The 14,056-nt window shown below is 55.0% G+C and overlaps 1 protein-coding gene across 2 annotated transcripts in view; it reads left to right on the top strand.

The window, feature by feature from the left end:
- Positions 1 to 14,056, top strand: part of MED27 (mediator complex subunit 27) — a 240,480-nt gene that overhangs the window by 214,886 nt on the left and 11,538 nt on the right. Inside the window, exons 7-8 of one of the 2 annotated variants that reach the window (XM_027556629.1) lie at positions 292 to 369; positions 2,323 to 2,855. The exons of the other annotated variant lie outside the window; for it this stretch is intronic. Coding sequence (XP_027412430.1) covers positions 292 to 369; positions 2,323 to 2,457 — 213 coding nt within the window. The 3' untranslated portion in view covers positions 2,458 to 2,855. Of the gene's footprint in view, positions 1 to 291; positions 370 to 2,322; positions 2,856 to 14,056 lie in introns of those variants that run through there. 2 annotated transcript variants of the gene reach the window in all.

Genomic DNA, 14,056 nt, shown 5'->3' with positions numbered 1-14,056 from the left:
CGTTTTACCTCTCCACCAGCCTCTGGCCACATCTCTCTCAGGTGGCACAGCCTACCTGGGCTTGCTGGAAGGTTCCACACTTCACTTGGCCCCGGGCATGAATATTTATGTCCTTTCTGCTCTCAACACTCCTCCTCTCCCCTTCCTTGCCCCCAACCTTGCTAACTAGCTTTCCACCTCTGGGCTTTATTAGGTATCTTTTCCTCCATGAGCCGTCAGATAAAAGGAGCACCTTCCTGTTTTCTCTGCTGGTTCCGAGTGGCTGACCTAGTTCTTCTCCTTGGTCCCCAGGTGACCGACCATGCCACCACCGCCCTGCTCCACTACCAGCTGCCCCAGATGCCTGACGTCGTGGTCCGCTCCTTCATGGTGAGTGGCTCTAGAGGTCAAGCCTCATGAAGCCTTGGCCCCTCAAGTGAAAACAGGCAGCTCAGAAGGTAGCTTGCAGGGGCCTCGCCAAGGAGACAGCCCTGTGTGGAAGTGGTACTTCCTTTCAGCTGGGCAGGGATCTAAGATAAACCATATCCCGCACCGTTAACTGGTTTTCCTATCATTGCCAAACATGTGGTTTCAGAAGTGACCTTCCGACACAGCTTCCGGGGTTGATTTAGTCAGTAGGTGTTTATTGAGCTCCTGGCCTGTGCCGGGCCCCGAGCTTGGTGCTACGGTGGCATCGTTCTTCCAAGACACCCACGCCTTAGACTGTCAGGTCAGAGCCCCGGATGGCGGGGACCAGAAACAGCCAGCCCTGTGTGCGCCAGCTCCCGCCAGCTCTCGTTACCACTGAGGATTTCTCCAGCCAGTTGTTTAACCGTTGGTGACTTGACATGGAACCAGAACGCTTACATCGTGGACATCTGTCCTCCATGTTGGGACTCTGCTCTGACCCCCATCCCTCCCCGCCCCAAGGCAGTTCATCAGGTTATCACATGCCTGCCAGTCGGCCTCAGCCTGGCCCACAGCTGGCCCACATCCTGGAAGAGGCGGCCAGCTGTTAGCACCTCAGCATCACGCCCTCGCATCATTGGCCTCTCTCTCACTGGGGCTGACGCTCCCTGCTTCACTCCTGCCTGGGGGCTGCCCCTTAGAGTACGGACCTATTAGCAAGTCCCCATCCGTGCTGACAGCCATGTGGAGTTGCACGCCTGTGATCCACCTCGTCACGTTCACCGCCACAATTAAGCTTCTAGGAGCCTGTAGTTCATGCCTTAGAAAATACAGCCTGACTTATTGACTGGCTCCCACGCTGGGGAGGCTGAACACGCAGACCCGGGCTTTGTGGAGCATCACACAGCGATTCTCTCATGTATGGAGAACACTTTCAATCAGCAGTCTCGCTTCTTGGGTGGATGGAAAGACTTGCTTTTTAACCTAACGTGTTTAAATGCCTGGTTTCCCTTCAGAAAGGATAAATAGTTTAACTGAATGACCATTGATCTCCTCACATTTGTTGCCAGAACCTCAGGCCCCGAGCCTTTGGAAAGGGCAGGATGGGTGGGCCACGGTCAGCCATCAGGAGGGCCGCTGTGATGAAGACAGCAGGATTTGTGTCAGTCAGCTTGGCTGAGGTCTCCCAAGAGCGATCTCCTCCGACCGACAGACATGATCACAGTGGCGCGCGCCCCCCTTGCTGGCCCGTCGCCGCGACATTGGGCTGGCGCAGCCGTGCGTCTCCTTGAGTCGAGGAATTGAGTTACGAGTCTCATCCTTATGTATGACGCCCGAAGGAACTCTGCCCCCTGAACCCGCGAGTGTGCACTTGCCACTTATTGCGTTACTCGGTGGCACCGGATTGTCCCCGCCCTCCCCCCAGGTGTGTCGGGCCATGTTGTGACAGTGAGTGGTGGCCTGTGAAATCAGATTAGAAAGAGGCATTTGACCTTAGCGGGGAATTCTCCGCTCGCCCTCTATCTGCATGTGTCTGGGGCCACCTCTGGGTGGTGAACACAGAGAGGCTCAATGCCGGTGTTCAGAAGACCCAGGACTCGGATGGAAGGTGGTTATGCGTGGCCCCTGAGCCAGGAGGCTGGGCCGAGGTTCACATCCGCCCCTTTCTGGGAGCCCTGCCTGTCTCCCAGAGTAGGGACTTCTATTTTAAATCTCCCCTAGTCAGGAGGGGCCCAGGGCGCCAGAACTGAGATTCAGCAGCACTGTGACCTTGTGGGTGCTCCAAGGAGCTTTCTGTAAAATCTTGCGTCACCTCCCGGGGTCACGGCCAGCCCAGGTCCTCCGTTCTAGAGATCATTAGGCTTGGGCAGGAAGGATGACATTGGAAGCACCCAGCTCCGTGTCTTTCACTTCTCTCCTCACTTCTCTTTTTAGACCTGGCTAAGAAGTTACATAAAGCTGTTCCAGGCCCCATGCCAGCGCTGCGGGAAGTTTCTGCAGGACGGCCTGCCCCCCACCTGGAGGGATTTCCGCACCCTCGAGGCCTTCCACGACACCTGCCGGCAGTGATCCCGCACCGGCCCCCAGACCCCCACCCAGATCCTTCCCAGGCAAGCCCTCAGTCACAGCGATGGCTCAGATGCGTCTTCATGGCCGGAATAGCACTTCTGCCACCTGCTCGCTTCCATCGTGCGCTCAGGCCAGGCTTGGTGAATAGCAGAGTCCCCTCTGTTGACGGGACCATCACACCGCTGAGCTGGCGTGTGGGGGCGCAGAGAGCACCTCAGGACCCAGGACGAGACAGGCAGGCAGCTTCTTTCTCGCGTGTGCTCACCATGCTGGTGCATCAGCCCTCCTGAATCTGTGTTCTAAGTCATTTTACAGTTGGAGTGAGCCCTTGTCATGCCGAGGGTTTTGTCCTGTTCCGTGACTTATCTTTATCAGCAGTAAACCTTCTCTGCCCGGGATGAGGCTTCGTGTCCTGTTTCTTAAAGCACCTTCTGTGTTCAGTTCTGTGAACACGTGAGCAGATCTCGGCCTTTTGAAGGAAAAAAAAAAAGTAAAACTTAGTAATGTCTGCGTTTGAAATAATTCTTTTTGAGGACACATCTCCCTGCTTCTTGCCTTCGGGAGAGAGGGCAGTGTTGGCAAATATTCCATTTCAAAGATGTTTCAACGGCTTGAAAAATGGATTGTTCTTTTTAAGGAGAGAAGTGCACAGATGTTTCGTTTTACTAAACCAGTAATACACATATCTAACAAAGGGAAAGGAATCTGCCCGCATTGCCAGCAGACCGTGCGTGAGAGGGCAGGACAGCTGTGCCTGGCTTGTCGGTCCCCTTTTGTCCTGAATCTTAACCATGAGCAGATTCCAGCCCCATCTACTGAGTTTATTCAGGGCCTCAACCCTGTTTAAAGCCGTGACCTGCATATATGAGGAAGCGTTGACCTGCTGAAGGTCTTAAGAAGGATGAGCAAGTCCCTAGAGCTTTTCCAGCAGGCCCAGCTTAGAGACAAGGCAAGTTCTCTTTGCGGTGAACAGGGCCAGAGAGACGCTGCTTTCTGACGGGTCCCAGAACCTGGGTTCTGGTACCACCCAGACCTTCCTCACCTACCCCTCCCAAGCTGAAAAGAGCCAGAGAATAAAGGAGATTTAGTGATGGGGGGACGCAATGGGACAGTCCACCCCAAGAGTGGTCCAGTAGTCCTGGCGTCCTGGAAGCTTGTTGAACGAATACTCAGCACTTCCCTGGTGGTCCAGTGGCCCAGAGTCTGCACTCCCAGTGCAGAGGACCCGGGTTCGATCCCTGATCAGAGAACTAGACTCCACAAGCGCGACTAAGAGTTCACAGGCCACAGCTAAGAGTTTGCATGCCACAAGTAAAGATCCCACGTGCCACAGCTGAGACCCAGTGCAGCCAAATATTTAAAACACACACAAATCCTCAGGCCCCACCCCAGACTGGCTGAATCAGAGACTGGGGGTGGGGCCCAGCACCCTGGTTGTTAGCAAGTCCGGACGTGGGCCCCAGTCTGAAACCACCAGTCTCTAGGAGATGGCAGTGCTCTCAGGGCCCAGCTTGGGTCAGGAGGGTGAGCGGCGGCAGGATGTAGTACGGGAACGTTTGCACACAGCAGGTGATTTTAGATTAAATACCAGGGTTTATCACATTTAAGATGCCATCACTCGTAAGATGCACCATTATTTCACGATCCCCCTAAGAAAGAAAAACAGGCTGCCAATTAAACCATGGTGCAGGCTGTAATGATAATCCTGTGTGACACACGATCGGTCACACCAGCCTTTCATGCTCTGAAACTGCTTTCATCTCTTCCGAGGGGGTCGGTGGTTTCTCCTGCCTCGAGTCTCACTGTCTAACGTGTGACAGGCGATCCCTTCCCAGGGCTCCTAGTAACACATCCCCAGTGACTTGCCTGTATCCTCCTTTCTTTGGTCTTGTAAGACGCTTGTTTGTTGCAAGAAAATCCAGAATTGAGGCCACTGGGTGTATAATAACATTTTGTTGCACAGCTGCACGTCTTTTTAGAGACATTTAAATGGCAAATAAAAGACCCCATGCAGGACGTACAGTTACGCAGAGCCCGTGTGAAGTGACGACAAGATGACGAGCTGTGACAGGCTGGAGCACATGCTGATGACGAGTGCGTGTTGACGGCCAGCTGGCTGATAGCCCACGTCGGGGACCTTCTCGTGCGTGAACCGGCCCTCTGACAATCGATGGGATTATGGTAACAGTACACCACGTTGTGGGGCTTCCCTGGTGGCTCAGTGGTAAAGAACTCACCTGCCAGTGCAGGAGATGAGGGTCCGATCGCTGGTCAGGAAGAGGCCCTGAAGAAGGATATGGCAACCAACTCCAGTATTCTTGCCTGGGAAATCCCACAGACAGAGGAGCCTGGTGAGGCTAAAGTCCATGGGGTCGCAAAGAGTCGGACACAGCTTAATGACTAAACAACAGCAGCAACCCCACGTTGTGAGAGAGCTGTTCGGATTTTTAAGTGTTGGCAACAAATCTGAGAGCCTCCTGCTGCTGCTGCTGCTGCTGCTAAGTCGCTTCAGTCGTGTCTGACTGTGCGACCCCATGGACAGCAGCCCACCAGACTCCGCCATCCCTGGGATTCTCCAGGCAAGAACACTGGAGTGGGTTGCCATTGCCTTCTCCAATGCATGAAAGTGAAAAGTGAAAGTGAAGTCGCTCAGTCTTGTCCGACTCTTTGCAACCCCATGGACTGCAGCCCACCAGGCTCCTCTGTCCGTGGGATTTTCCAGGCAAGAGTACTGGAGTGGGGTGCCATTGCCTTCTCCGAGAGCCTCCTAGTTGGTCCCAAAGATCCCTCCACCTCCCGCCGAGCTGCGTTTCCAATGGAGAGAGCAGACCTTGAGTTCTGGGCCCTGGGCAGGCAGTCATTTCTGCTCAGGTCTGAGGGACAGTGTTCTTGGTCTCACTATATCACCTTCAGCGATACCTACTCTGTGGCCGCTGATGCCTGTTCCCCACTTACAGGAGCTTCCATGTTAAAATAATGTACTTAGGGGAAAAGCACGACCCCTAATGTTAAATAATAACACACAACTGCGGAAACTAAGACAAGATTGTAAAGCAACTATATACTTCAATAAAAATTGAGTAACAGCACAGCTGAAGCGTAGCCACAGCAGAAGGTGTGACGGGGGTGGCCGGTTCAGGACCTCAGCTCCGGCCTCCTGCTCCCAGTTGTGGGGCTTGGACAAGTCACTCGTCCTCTCCCAAAACACGCACGTCAGTGGCCCAGGGCCAGCGAGGCAGGAGAGCGGGAGGGGCTGGGGGCTCGTAGACGAGACGTCCACGAGCAGATAGTCCCTGAAGCTGGGCGCCGGACAGGCGGGTGATACGTGTGATTCTGTTTCTCTAGTTTTTAATTGTCCCTAATTAAAAGGGGTGGGGGGAAGTATAAGGGTCGGGCTAGGCAACCGTTAGGGTGTTCTCCTCTCTGACCTTCAGTGCCAAGAAGGGGAAGCTAAAAGGGGGAGGGCCGGGCCGGGCCGGGCTGGGAAAGGGGTTTGTTCACCAGATCCCTGAACGCTTGGTGCTTCAGAGATGCCCCAATATAGAGAACACACTGACCTGAAGTGGAAAAAACAGACTGGGGGTGGGCTGGGGTCGGTTCCAAGACGTGGACTGTGAGGAAGCTGGGACCTGGTGCTGCTAGGGGCACCGTCCCCGGGGCCAGACCCGCCCGGTGGAGCCCCTCACGAAGGGGTCCTGGCCATCAGCACTATGCCAGCCACACCCCCGCCGACCCCTATCACTCAGACTGTGCAGCAAGCTCTTGGCCAGAACCTCGAGATGTTTTAGATGACCTGATGACCGCCTGGACAGCCCAGCATCTCCTCTGTACCAGGCGCTTCCCATATGTTGTTCATTTCCTCTCGGGTGGGTTTGTACTGTTTTCCCCATCATGTGCACGAGGCCTGGAGGGGCCTGGGTGTCCCACTGCCCTCATCACTTCCTCCCCAGGAGCAGAGGGGCTGAGCAGTCCCTGCTCTGCGGGGCATGTTGTGTCAAGAATTGCCCAAGAAGCTCCCTCAGCCCAGACTTGGAAATCTGTCTTGCAGTTGCATCTGCCAGATTGAGCAGCGATGTGTCTTTTCCGTGCTCTCTGCCGGCTGAGTTCTGTTGATCAGCAGGGCACCTGTTAGGAACCGGCAGGATGGGATGAGGAGGGCCAGGAAAGGTGGGCCAGATTTTTCCCCCCGAACTAAATCGGGAATTGGCCTTTTGGTATCGAGTGATGTTTTTACACTTCACGCCACTGACGGAAAGCTGCGGGCTTAAAATGATCTTTTGGTGTTAACGTGCCAATTCTCCATTGCATTTTGAGTGTCAGAGTGTGGGCCTGCTGCTAAATCGAGAGCCTTTTAAGGTCACCCGAGCTGGGAGGAGAAGAGACAGCAGCTTCAGCCACCAGGAATCCCAGTAAGATCCGGAACGCCCACCCACTGGACGGGAGGCAGCATTGGGCTGTTGGGTCTGTGGACAGAGGACAGGATGTGACCGCTCACCTGGCTTGGCTGTGCCCCGCAGCGTCTGCATCTCCGCCTCCGCGACGAAGATGAGCAGGGGGCTTCAGTGTCCTGCCTTGACAGGAAAGGATGGGCCAGTCCCGCTCACTCGGGGTGCAGCCGGCCAGGCTGTTCTGTCGCAGAGAAAGCTCCTTCAAGGCCGCACAGTATGTGCCTCGGAGATGAGCCTGTGGCGTCCGTGGACAAGCCTGTCCTCCAGCTCATCTGCCCGGGGAATAATTAGGCCTCACTTTCTGGGACAGGCAGGTTTCTTTCCCCATCTCTGTCGTCCTGCCCGCACTCTCATCCCCACCCCTGCTTCTCAAATTAATGGAAGGAACCTCCCAGCATCACTCCCGAGTTGCACTTCAAATTGCTGGCTGGCTGCTCCCTATTATTAGTACTCGAAGAACTAAACCTTCACGTTCACAGGCACATCCCTGGTAGAGGCTCTTCTTGGCAGCTCTCAGACAATTAGTTACTCGAGAGCAGCTTCAGCCTGTCTCTGTGCTAATTGAGTTGAAATTTCAGCTGCAGGTTGACTGTCCTCGGGGACAGTGGGCGCAGTGGCCTGGTGCTCACCACACAGGCAGGTCCTGCCAGCAGCAGGCTTCTGCAGCCTCTCGGGTCCCCAGCTGGATAGGGACAAAGGAGTGAAGCAGCCCTCTGGCAAGAAGGTACGGGGAAGGTAGGGGCCAAGGGGTGACGAGGGAAGGGTGGAGGGTGGTAAGAGGCCCCTAGCTCAAGCGCCAGCCTGGGCCGCCAGCAAGCTTCATCAGCTCCCACACCGTGGGACGCGTGGGTACTTAATGCCTTACTCATCCTCGTCTAATTCTTGGCTGTCGTCTCAATCGTGGGCTCGCTTTCTTAATACCAGAAGGAATACATGTGTTCCTTTTATAGAAAATTAGGTAATGTGGGCAAGCAAAAGGAATGATACCCATAATTCCAACCAACAGGAGACAATGACCAGAGAACACTGTGGCGTACACCTTTCCAGACCTTCGTGTGGACGCGCTGAGGTGAGGACATATTTGTAAAAGAGCATAGATAGGATAGTGTTTGAAACCTGCTTTTTTGGATTTAGCAAACGCTAAGTTGCTCCAACACAGAGATCTCAAAACACCTCCAGGGAACATAGACACATACTTCCCATCCACTTCAGTGCCCCAGAGGGAGGGAGCATTTCGGGTCCCAGGGCTGCTCTGAGCCATGTGGTCACTCCGGAACCCTATTCCCCCCACCTTCTCACCCACATGACCTTGGGCGTGACCCATGTGCTGGAAGCGGAGTCATGGGCGCCTTCCAAGTTGATGAAAAGGGGGAAACATAGAGGCGTTGTAAGGCCAGGCCCAGCACGGGCACGTGTCAGTTCTGCTCGACCTTCGTGAGTGAGAGCTTAGGCATGTGGCAGACCTAGCTGCAGGGGCTGCTGGGAGGCACCGTCCCCCACTGCGCGCCCTGGGTCCGGCCGGGACCCTTGCTCTGGACGAGAAGGGGCCGCCTCCACCGTGCAGTGCGCCCTCCTGCATCGGGACTGTGAGCAGTGATGCTGCCTGGAGGCCTGGGTGGGCCTCGTTTCTGCCGTCCTTTGGTTTTGTGCGATGGTGGCCTCCCACGTTTGATAACCATAACTCAGGCAAGGAACCGCTCCTGGATCTTCAGAGTTTTGTTTTGAAGTAATTACAGATTCACCAGAAAGTTACCAGGACACGTTCATGGCAGTGCCAGGCATACTTTACCAGCTTTCCCCAGGGTCAGCGTCTTGTGCAGACCTGTCCAACTGCATCTGTGGTTGCTGGCACAGCTACAGCACAGTGTACAGACCAGGAAGTTGACTTTGGTAGCGCGCAGCGCGTTTACCACCAACTCAGTGGACATGAGTCTGAGCAAACTCTGGGAAATGGTGAGGGACAGGGGGGCCTGGCACGCTGCAGTCCACGCGGTCGCAGAGTCGGACACGACTGAACAACGACAGCGTGGCGTTTACTTGCGCTCCACCGGCTCCACGCGCACTTAGTGATGCGTCTGTGTGATGGTGTGTCTGCGTGCAGCCTAGTGCAGTTTTATCATATGTGTAGCTTCGTGGAACCGCCACCACCAGGACACGCCGCCGTTCCCTCCCTGCGAGACCCCCTCGCACTACCTTTTCCTGATGGCACTCCCCTCCTTCCCTGTCCCTGCCCCCTGGCCACCCCTAAGCTGCTTTCTATCTCCAGAATCACTTTATTTCATGAATGTTATAAAGAGTGAGATTCCACTGCGTATATGTGCCTCTGAGGTTGGCTTTTTTCATCCAGCAGAATTTCCTTGAGGCTTATCCAAGGTGCTGTGTGTATCAGTGATCCATTCCCTTCAGTTGCTAAGTGATATTCCAGGGGTTTCCACACCTTGGTTAACCACTTACCCAGTGGAAGACGTCTGGTGCTTTTCAGTTTGTGGCCGTTATCAACAGAGCCACTATGAACACTCGTGTACAATTTTCTGCATAAAAAGAAGTTTTCATTTCTGTGGAATATATACGCCCATGAGTACAGTTGCTGGGTCATATAGTAAGTCCATTTTTAGTTTGAAAAGGAAATGCCAAACCATATCATTTCACATTGATGTGAGTAATCCAATTCCTGCACAGCTTTGCCAGCATTTGGTGTGGTCGCTGTTTCTTATTTTGATCACTGTGGTAGGTGTGGAGTGATACCTCGTGGTGGTTTTTATTTGCACCCCTCCAACGGCTGATGATGTTGAACATCTTTTCGTGTGCTTCTTTGCCATCTGGCTATTGTCTTGGGTGAAATGTCTGTGCGTGTCTTTTGCCCAGTTTCTAATTGGATTGTTTTTGAACGCTGAGTTTTGAGTTCTTTATATATTCTACATATGAGTCCTTGGCAGGCGTGTCATTTGTGCATATTTTCTCCCAACTGTCGCTTGTCTTTTCATCCTCTTAATGGGGCTTTTTGAAAAGCAGATATATTCAGTTTTGATGAGGTCCAATTTATCAGATTTTTTTTGTTTATGAGTTGTGCTTTTGGTGTTGAGTCGAACCTGCTGGGTTTCGGATTGAGTGTTGTTTTGCTGTAATGAGCATCAGCGCTCCTCACTTCCTTCCTTCCTCCCCCTGCCCCCGCCCCGTCTCTCTCTCTGTCTCTCTCCCTCCCCAGCAGGGACCTTAGCTACCCTCTCCTTCTATCGGATGGTCACTCAGGACATCCAAGGTTGGGAACCCTGGCCTGGCTCACGCAGCAGGTCAGTGGCAGCGAGAAGACCAGAACGACTCCCTCAGTCACCGTGTTTCCTGCTTCCCGAAGACTCTTCTCGGGGAAGCACTTGAACTGCAGTGTCAAAATGAAATGGATCCACTACAGCAGGGAGTATGAAAGGAAGGCGTTGGCAGTGACAGACTTGTTCCTCCAGCTCAGCCGGGGCCCGGGCAGCGGTGCTCTGATGATGCGCCTCTTGCAGGAGTGAGATCTGATGCCAGTGGTCCTCGCCCTCCCGGGCTCAGGAAGGCAGTCGGGCTGGGGCCCGGGGAGCGGTGCTCTGATGATGCGCCTCTTGCAGGAGTGAGATCTGATGCCAGTGGTCCTCGCCCTCCCGGGCTCAGGAAGGCAGTCGGGCTGGGACCCGGGGAGCAGTGGTCTGATGATGCGCCTCTTGCAGGAGTGAGATCTGATGCCAGTGGTCCTCGCCCTCCCCGGCTCAGGAAGGCAGTCGGGCTGGGGCCCGGGCAGCGGTGCTCTGATGATGCGCCTCTTGCAGGAGTGAGATCTGATGCCAGTGGTCCTCGCCCTCCCCGGCTCAGGAAGGCAGTCGGGCTGGGGCCCGGGCAGCGGTGCTCTGATGATGCACCTCTTGCAGGAGTGAAATCTGATGCCAGTGGTCCTCGCCCTCCCGGGCTCAGGAAGGCAGTCGGGCTGGGGCCCGGGCAGCGGTGCTCTGATGATGCGCCTCTTGCAGGAGTGAGATCTGATGCCAGTGGTCCTCGCCCTCCCCGGCTCAGGAAGGCAGTCGGGCAGCGTGCTGCGCTCAGATGGGCAGCTGGGGCCTGAGTCCCTAGCATTTAGCCAAGCCGGTGTGGTCACTAGGGGACTATGGGGGAGCTTCCCGGGGGTGATGTCTCCCCTCGTACCTTTCAGCCTCCGGGATTGCCCAGCCACCCAGATCCCCACCTCCCCACCCCCACCGATGGCGCTGCTGTGGAAGGGGGCGGAGGGGACACACAGATGTGTTGGAGGTGGGAGTTCGGGTCTCAGAAGATGGACAGCCCTTTTCCAGGTTCTGCTCGATGCCCGTCCCTCCCAGACAGGACCCCACACGCCCAAGGATGCCAGGGGTTAGGGTTAGGGTCCCTCCCCCAGGTTCCTGGGGGCCCCCACTCAGGACAAGGGTGTCATCACCCCAGCCTCATGCTTGCTGTCGCCATCTTCTGGGAGGTCACCGTCCTCAAACATGGCGGACAGAGGGTGTCCAGCTCGGGGCTGGGAAGCACCTCCAAGTGGAATCTTCCTTTCAGGAAGCATTCGACCTTTCACCTCCCAGCCCCTGTGTGATTTTCTCCCCAGAGATCCCTCCCAGGAAGCCCCATGGCGCATTCTTCCCCCCTCCCCCCGCAGTTATTAATCCTATGCTCACCCAGCCCACTTCCTCTTCCTAAACACCCAGCAAGAGTCTCTTTCCCGGGCCCCTTGTGTCTAAGTGGGGCCGTGACAGGTGAGCAGAAGAGGCAGCTAAAAGCAGACCGCGTTTCCCATGCTCTCACTTCCTTTTCTGAGACCCCACTGGGGGCAACGCACAGCCGTGGTGGAGTTAGAGGTTGGAAGGGTTCTGAGTCCCGGGGCCACCGCCTGGAGGCGAGACTGCCCGTGAGCTGCCCAGTGGATTCTATGGGACGGAAGTAAACTGTTAAACTTATTATTGGGTTAAATCACTGAGACTTGGGGTGTATATTTTTTTTAATAGCTGCTCGGATTATTTACCCCACCCATCATGAAAATACCCTGAAAACTGTGCCACGAACTGTAAGCTGTTGATGGATGGTAGAGGTTACTGTTTCTCCTGTTTCTATGTTAGCTTGAGTCCAAGTCATCTTTCACTTCGGTTAGAAGAGGGCCACAGGGGTTTCCCTGGCGGTCCAGCGGCCAAGACTGTGCTCCCAGTGCAGGGGGCCTGGATTCGATACGTGCTTGGGGACCTAGATTCCACATGCTGTACTGGAGTTCCTGTGGCACAACCAGAAGACCCGTCATGCTACCACTAAGCCCTGGCACAGCCGAAGTAGATAAATAGACTTTTTTTTTAAAGAGAAGAAGAGGATCATGTGCAGAGTCAACTCGGGCTGTCCTCTGGTTCCTCCAGGAAGAGCAGCCTTATCAGACGCCTTCCTGACCGCTCTCAAGGAGTGTGGACATTCCATCCCTTCTGCCCCCTTCTCTGATCGTCTTCAGAGCCGCTCCTCTTGCATTCATCAGTCATTATTTATCTTGTTCTCCACCCACTCCAAGACGGTCAGCTCCACAAGGCCAGGAACCGAGTCTGTCTGGAGCACTGCCCTGTCCCCTTGCACACAGAAGGTGCTCAGTAAGTATTTACCGAACGTGGAGAAGAGGAAGCTCTGCGCTCTGCTGCTCACAGGGGGACCTTGGGCCAGGCACGTGATCCTTCCGAGTGTGGATGCTTCACCCGTGAGTGGGGCAGTGGCCCTGGCTGGCCGTGCAGTGCCGGAGTCCTGTGAGGGAGTCACACCAGTCCTGTGAGGGAGTCACACCAGTCCTGTGAGGGAATCACACCAGGTGTTGGTTGTGCACCTACTGTGTGCAGGTGCTCGGTGCCCGGAATGTAGTCCACGTGGCAAACGAGAAAGGGGCCAGGCGGCCAAGACAGCCTTGTCAGTGACATCCACCGCAGGCAGGGCAAGGATGCTCTGGGGCCATGGTCACCAGGTGGGGCCTCTTCCATCTTCCACTGTGGCCTTGGTGACACCCACTCGCCTCTCTTTGCTCACCCTGAGAAAATATTCAGAGAAAGAAATCCAGAGGTTTGGCGGCCTTCCCTCTGAGACGCAGCCTCAGCTGTGCACCCTCTCTTAAGCACAAGAGATTTCAGACGCCACCTGGAAAGCAGAAGTGCCCAGAAGAGACTGTCAGGGGTGCAGACCCGCCCCTGTTCCCATCCCATCCACACTGCTGTGAATGAGCACATCTCCCTGCCTTGAGGATAAGCGGGTCCCTTTCTTGCTGTGGCCTTTTGATATTTGACTTTGCACTCGATGCCCCTAAAGCTAATAGGCCCTGGCCTTTCATTTCCAAAGGGTAGTTGGTCAAATTAATGATCGCCAAAAGGCCAGAGGTAATTTGCTTTCCTCCCGGTTTCTTTCCATTCGTTTGCAAACCAGCAAAGTTCAAGAAAGCTTCTGAGCATGAAAGAGTAGGGGATCTAATTAGGAAGCAGGCAGGTAGTTCGAAAACTTTCTCGAGACCTTAGGGGCCATAGTCACAGGGTGGTCATGAGATTGTCCCAACAAGGACACTGAATTCTGCATGGGCCGGTCCCAGCCGTGGGCCTCATTCCCAGAAGCCCGGACAGCTTGCAAATGAAAGAATGTGTATCCCTGTTCAGCCTGTCTTCAGCCTCCATGAGGGACCCCAGCCCAGACCATCTGCTGGGGGGCAGGAGGTGGCTAGCCGGCGAAGGGCTGAGGTTGACAAGGGACAGGAACCGTTCTACAGCAGCCTGCGTCCTCAGAATATAAACACCCACCGTGTGAGGCGCGTGGGGCGAGGTGTGTCTGTTTTGCTGTTACGCACAGTGGAGGCATTTTATGGCTGGGTCTTGTACCTGGGCCTGAGCATTTCCAGCTGAGCCACACACTGCAGAAAGGCTGTGGCTTCTCAGGAGCCCGGCCTGATGACTGGCTGAGTGCCCCAGGCCACCAGGGACGCGGCGGGGGTGTCAGCCTGCCGTGAGCCACGTCTGTGAATGGAGAACACGTGACCCCAGGAATCCAGACACCATGGTTGTATCACCCCCTCGGGATTAAAAACAGGACCTCGCCTTGCCTCTGGGGAACCAACACCCAACACCACTCATCCGTCCATGTGTTGCAATTAG

Source organism: Bos indicus x Bos taurus, chromosome 11 (assembly GCF_003369695.1).
Source record: "Bos indicus x Bos taurus breed Angus x Brahman F1 hybrid chromosome 11, Bos_hybrid_MaternalHap_v2.0, whole genome shotgun sequence".
NCBI classification, from domain to species: Eukaryota; Metazoa; Chordata; class Mammalia; order Artiodactyla; family Bovidae; genus Bos; species Bos indicus x Bos taurus.
This window is presented reverse-complemented; position numbering and strand designations above follow the sequence as displayed.